The following is a 6,694-nucleotide window of genomic DNA, read 5'->3' as shown; positions in this document are numbered from 1 at the left end:
GTGGTAAGGCTCAAAGTTGATTTGAAAGTGTACGCGTGTGAGAGTTCAGTCACTCTCAGTGCAATATTCATGTATTTACACAGCTGACCTCGGACATCTCAAAGCATAAGCTAATGGGTGGATTTGTCAATACATCAGTGCTTGTGAACAGTTTTGGAGCAAAGGAATACCACAATCCCAACAAGAAATTCAAGGCACACACACAAAACTCTTGGGGAAGGAATGATATTAATGATATTGTTTTTTATCAAATGTTATTCTTATGTTTTAAATGTAATGGTTATTCATTCTTGAAGGCAGTTGCATTCATGAAAGGCACACAATAAATAAAGTGTATGATTATTAATGTTACCTGTAGGTCCCCGATAACTGGTCAAGTGAAACCCCTGGCTTCCTGCAATTGCTCAGCGATGGCACATGATCTTGCCGGGCACATTCCTACTGCCAACCGAGCAGACATTCAGAAACGACGGGCAGAGGAGTACAAGAAGCACCAGGCGAGGTATGCACGGCCACCAGTACCAGGGACACAGGATGGAACAAAGTGATGGTGGGGAGGAGAGACACAAAGAATACAAAGAATGTATTAACTGATCAATTAATCCATTTCTAAATGATGTTCACTATTCAAATTAAAGTTTTGAGATGATCGTTTTTTTTTCATATCTAGCAACCCTGAATTAAATCATCACACAGGCCAAAACAAAACAAACCTTGTGAGAAGCCAGTATTTTGACTTGAATGTTTGATTTCAAATCATGGTCATTTTATGATTTAGTACAGAAACTGTTACATAGTGTTATTTTTTTTATTCAGTTTGAATATTGTTAAATTGACATTGGTTGATTATTGGTTAATTGGCGTAATGCTTGTATTGGTTAATTGATTTGTGGATTATCATATTTCTTTCTATCACCTGTGTCCAGAACAGGCTCCATTTTGAACACACTCCTCCTTGCTGCGTCCAACTCTCCACTGCAGTATCCCATTCAGGGTTTCATAGTACGCCCCTTGGTCCCCACTCTTATTCCAGGTACAATATATTGCTCTTTGGTGGTTCAATGAAATTGTCCTGATACTGCTTTTAAGTCAAGAGTAGTTCAGTTGCTGTGCAAGTGCAATGCACAGATATACAAACATTTACAATGAAAATGTGCCCAATAAGCTTTTTCCTCAGCATCCTTTCAGTCTTCATTTTCAATGTATACCTCAGGAAATTGTTTAATCCTAGCTTTGTTTCAGGTTTAGCGTTGAACTCAGCTCAAAGAAGCAGCTACAAGGTTGGTAGTAAAACTCTGGGTTTCAAGACAGAATCAGGATAGATAGATAGATAGATAGATAAATACTTTAATAATCCCAGAGGGAAATTATTTTTACAAGGGACATTTCTGGATATATTGGAACAAGGGACATTTCTGGACATTTCTGGATATATAACTGTAACCTGTAGCTACAGGTTACAGTTCCATGTTATATCTTCCAGCATCACACAGGTCCCCCTAAAATAATATTTTTGTGTTTCATCAAGCAATAGTTATATGTTTGAAATGTCCTTTCATCCCTTCAATGACATTGCTATGGGTGGGTCTTTATCATTTTATTCAAGCGGAGTGTTTTGGTGACTTCTGGGTTTTCTTGGCAGCACTCTTTTTTTCTTGCAGATGATTTCAACACTAAAATCAAGCCACATTTCCCCCAGTTACATGCCACTTTATTCTAATCATCCTGCTTTTAATATTGTGTGATGAATAATTATTTTTCTAAACAATGCAGATAATTTTCCAATATATTTTTTATTATACCTTAATCATTTGGTTCCATGCAGCTTGCATAATCTATGCAAACTACTGCTTGATGTTCTTTGAGTTCATGCCTTCCATATGATGTTTGCAAAAAGTAACAATATAAAAATAAAAAAATCCTTTGACCACAGCTAGGTACTCACTCACTCTAAATACGCCTCTCCCTGTTTTTTTCTAGGTATCACTAAATGTCACCAAAGGTGTGCTCCGTCTAGGGAGCACAAGTAAAGCAGAGAGTGTCGAAGGTGATCAATTGACCCCAGCATAGTTTACATTGTTTAAATGAATTAATAAACTACTTGTCAATGGGATTGACTTGCATGAAATATGATTTATGAAAAAAAAACAATAGGTGGTGGGAAGAACTTGTTGATCTTGGAAAAGCTGAACTTAGAGGAACTCAACAAACTTCTGGCAAATGTCACCTACACCAGCACTGTGTACCACATACACACCGGAGACCTGGGTACTCTAAGACCTTTTCAATTGATGTATGGGTTGGGTGATGTAATTTAAAGATACATACTGAACGTGTGGTCAGGTTTAAACTTTTTTTTTCATTCTGCACTCAAAGCCTTCCAATATTACAGTGGATTATGGTATGTGGGTCAAATCTTATTTATGCTGGATGGTTTTAATTTGTTTTGCAGTTCACTTCTCGTTTGAGCATCATGAAGCTGTCTTCCCCATTGTCATTCGGCGACCAACCGTTCCTGTACTTTTCGACATGGGAACAAGTATAACAACAAAAGTGTTTCCTCATAAATCGTCCATTTTTACCTAAGAAGAATCATGAACCCTTACCATCTTCCTCTCTCTATCCCCTGCCCCCCCCCCTTCCACACACACACATTCTTCCAAAGACATTAGAGACCAAGTGACAGTCACCACCAAGACCTTCCTGCGCTACAAGGAGTTGAAGGTGCTCATAAGAAGCCTCAGACAATTCTACAAAGACGTGGTGCTCATCGTGGCCGATGACAGCTTTACTCCAGAAAAGATCACAGAAGAAAATGTTCTGCAATACATCATGCCTGGGGGACAGGTAGGCGTGTTAGCACCAAGCTCATGCATGCACGCAGAACAGAATATGTATTTCCTGTGTTTGTCGTATAAGAGTAGTCTAGCATAATTTATTGAAAGAGGGACCTCTAGAGGAAAATATGACTCATTGAAAATAATAATCAACAAAAACAATTCAAGTAAGAAGTGACATTCTTACAGTAAGTTGATGTCAAATCTTTCCCTTCCACAGGGCTGGTTTGCTGGCAGAACCCTGGCTGTCTCTCAAGTCACCACCAAGTACTTTCTTTGGGTGGATGACGACTTTCTATTCACTGATAAAACAAAGATAGAGGATCTTGTGGAGGTGATGGAGGCAACACCAGAGTTGGATGTGGTGAGAATCTTATTACTCATTGATCAAATGTATTATTATTATTACAGGATCTTTAAAGAATGCAGATCTTTAAAGAATGCAGACACTATAACCTCACACCAGCAGGTGTGAGGTTATAGTGTCTCGTAATCCTTCTTAGGTTGGGGCATCAGTTAATGGAAGCGAGTTCTACTTCTCCATCGACTATGAGGAAGGCGATGGAGTCTACGGAGGCTGCCTGCAAAGGAAGTCCAAAGTAAAGATCCGATCACTACCAAATTACCCACAATGTTCCATAGTCGATGGGGTGGTCAACTTCTTCCTGGCTCGTACCGATGCTGTGAATCGAGTGAGATTTGACCCCAAGCTGAAGAGAGTGGCACATTCAGGTATTTAGCCGGCCATTTCTACATGTGGGTGTGTACACACATCCACAAATGTATTTATTTTTGTTCTTTGTGGGCCCACACTAATATCGAAATGTCAATGTTGAAAACCGTGCAGAGTGCAGAACCGAGCATAGACCCAGTATGACCGGAAGGCTTATTGAGCAGAACTACAGCCAGTGTGTATTGGTGAAGAACTTCAGGGAAGAGGAGGACTGTGAAACCTCAAGTCCTTTGGGAAGAGAAGTTGAGAAGAGCTTCAGCTAAATGTAGCGATTTACTAGAACGGAAGTCAGTAGGGTTAGGGTTAGCAGGCTACAGACGACTTGTAGCCTGCTAGAAGATAAGTTGTGTCAAAAAAAATATCAATGTGGTAAAGACAGGGCTATCCTTAGATGCCAAAGTAGTTCCTTACTCTTTAATTATTAGCTACCAACAGAGCTGTTATAGAGTGCTACTCCTGGCTGTAAAATGACGTCCTCTTTGGAGCAGTTGCACAAGCACTGATGATACACGACATGACACCAGAATCTCTTCAAAGTTTTGTATTAATGAAATATAGGGGTCATTTAAATTCAGCATGCAAATATTTTGCATTTCTTTCCTATAGTTATCACATGAATTGGACAGCAGCTTGAGTTGGCAGCTATTGTGGCATGGGTAGAAGTGCTTTTATAAATATTGTTGTTTGAATATAATGCCATAGAAAACTGTCAGAAAACCACTATGGCACAATAAAAACTGCAAGCTTTGCAAGTGCAAGGACTTGTTGTTCCGGAATTGGGTAGATATCCATTTTGTAGATTATAATAGTGGCTTTAAAAGACATTGGTAACACACTGGTAATAGGTTTGGGTTTTAATGATATCTAGCTTTCTGGTACAGATGTCAGCCGCCCTTCTGCCCATCTCTTTTTTATCGATATACCACCCATTACTGATCTTCCTCTTCTTTATTAAAAATAACATTGACATTTACTGCATAGACCTGGATTCCTTGCCATCAACTCAGCTATACTGTTTATAATTGTTAGTCCTCCGTTATATGTCTGTGTACGGCCCTGGTTATTTTACTTGATGCAGAATGAGGCAATCTAACAGTCTAGTTAATAGATTATTTTCCTTGAAACAATAGCCCTCTCTGGGGGAATGGTAAGTCATCTTGCTTTTGGTGAAACACCAGAAAAGGTCTTGCTACTTTCTTTCTGAAGGTTCAATTATTATTTTTTGTTTTTTCCATAGAATTCTTCATGGATGGTCTCGGCCAATTGATGGTTGCTTCGTGTGGCCATGTTTCCATCGGCCATCAGTCGAAAATGGCCATTGCTGAATATCAGCGTTTCAGACATCCCGGAAATGCTGAAGTGCAGTATAAACTACAGCTGCACTACTACAAAAACCATCTAAAATGTATCCACTATGGATAGAAAGAATCCCGAATGATCCTCACCCTATAAGTTAAAGTCAACTTCCAGTTTCTGGTCCACTTTTTGGAACCATATTTAAACCGGCACTATGTATGTTTTACCATAAGCAACCTCCTTTGGCTTGAATGATTGCTAGAGTAACGTCTTCATCATTTTCAGACAACCTTCATTATTTCAGAAGACAATATGTTGCACTAGTTCATATATTTAATGCAGAAAATGCCTGCTGTAGAAAAGTGACAGTGTGGGTTTAAATCTGTTGTATGTAACCTTGTTTCATTAATGCATTTTTTTCATTGAAATGTCACTTTTGGGAAAAGTACACACTGTAGTGACTACTATTATGGGTTTGTGTTCCCCTCTTACTGATCGAGTTGGAGGGAACTGGTTAGGAGTCACGGGGGCTAGGGGGACGCGTTAGAGTGTTGCACACGAGATCTAGCCATGCACTGTGACTGATTGTTCTGATCTGTTTTATTGGATTAAACAGTTATAATTAAATTGCCTACGTCCTCCTTTTCCTCCGGCACTACAACGCATTCTTTAGTCGAGTAGAAATACAGGTAATTTGGTTAAAAAAATACTGCACTGAACTTCTTTATACTAAAAGAAAAGTGGAAAAGTACAGGCTCTGAAATGTTCTCAAAGTATCAATAATTTTTTTTCTAAAAAATAGCCCTGACATTTCTACCGGCTGTTTCTTTGCAAAGCTGACGTCACATTAATTAATTTCAAGACTGTTAAATAAAATAACAGTGTCTATTCCATGGTTCCCGCGGGTCCTTAAAAAGTCTTACTTTTTTTTGTGTTAAATTAAGGCCATAAAATTTCTTAAATTTACTGTAAATTTGCTCTAGGTATTACATTTTGCAGAGGGTTTTTTAAGACTAGGGGAAATTGTCGCACACAACAAATCACATAGTGCGTCTTTTAATTACGGCATTTTCAGGAGTTTTACGTTACGTTAACGTTGACATCAGTTACTCATCAGTAGGCTAACTTGCTGGCGCTACTTTAAGCTAGTGACGGCTGACATCATTAGGCCAACTTGCGCTACTTTCAGGATGGGACGGTGCAAATTCAATGAGAAATGGTTTGAGGAGGATACGTTTTGGGGGTGGTTGGAGAAGGCAGGTGGCTACGAGGCAAGGTGTCGTCTATCCCGAAAGGCATTCATACTAGGGACCATGGGAGCAAAAGCTCTTGAGTCCCACATGAGGTCGCAGAAATATATCCGATACTCCGTGGCAGCTAGCGGGACTACAACGATGCCCATATTGTTTGAAAGAAGTGGACTGAAAAGTTCTGCATCCGTGGCTAGTACTTCCAATCAGACGGCGTTAACCGGCTTTGTGTCGCCACCAGAAACCCAGAAGGCGGAGGTATTGTGGGTTCTCCACACGGTGAGCAGACATAATTCCTTCAAATCGAACAAGGACATTAGTAGCGTCTTGGCTGCTATGTTCCCAGATTCTGAGTTTGCGAAGTCGTTCACCTGGGGTGAAAACAAAACAAAACGGCCTATCTTGCAAAATACGGCATCGCATCTTTCATAAAGCGAGCTGTCACGCAGCATAAGCGATAAACAGTATGTCCTCACATGTTCGATGACAGTTAACAAAACCACTAAAAGCAAACGGATGGATATCCATGTGAGGTACTGGCCCACGGACGACACCGACAGCCATATCATATCGCGGTA

The 6,694-nt window shown here is 39.8% G+C and overlaps 1 protein-coding gene across 1 annotated transcript; it reads left to right on the top strand.

Annotated features, from left to right (window-relative positions):
• Positions 1 to 410: 410 nt before the first annotated feature.
• On the top strand, positions 411 to 5,156 carry LOC115556929 (beta-1,4 N-acetylgalactosaminyltransferase 2-like). Its single transcript, XM_030374357.1, has 10 exons — positions 411 to 502; positions 927 to 1,033; positions 1,243 to 1,280; positions 1,981 to 2,047; positions 2,155 to 2,268; positions 2,453 to 2,539; positions 2,666 to 2,847; positions 3,058 to 3,201; positions 3,341 to 3,569; positions 4,808 to 5,156. The coding sequence occupies exons 1-10, from the start codon at positions 411 to 413 to the stop codon at positions 4,990 to 4,992; spliced, it is 1,245 nt and encodes a 414-aa protein (XP_030230217.1). The 3' UTR covers positions 4,993 to 5,156.
• Positions 5,157 to 6,694: the final 1,538 nt, after the last annotated feature.

This window comes from Gadus morhua, chromosome 2 (assembly GCF_902167405.1).
Source record: "Gadus morhua chromosome 2, gadMor3.0, whole genome shotgun sequence".
Classification (NCBI taxonomy): Eukaryota; Metazoa; Chordata; class Actinopteri; order Gadiformes; family Gadidae; genus Gadus; species Gadus morhua.
This window is presented reverse-complemented; position numbering and strand designations above follow the sequence as displayed.

Bases quoted from the DNA above. Each gene is read 5' to 3' on its own strand.
- LOC115556929 (XM_030374357.1), top strand. From the start codon at position 411: ATGGCACATGATCTTGCCGGGCACATTCCTACTGCCAACCGAGCAGAC. The intron at 1,034-1,242 runs GTACAATATATT...GCTTTGTTTCAG, and splicing joins GGTCCCCACTCTTATTCCAG to GTTTAGCGTTGAACTCAGCT. The intron at 2,848-3,057 runs GTAGGCGTGTTA...TCCCTTCCACAG, and splicing joins ACATCATGCCTGGGGGACAG to GGCTGGTTTGCTGGCAGAAC.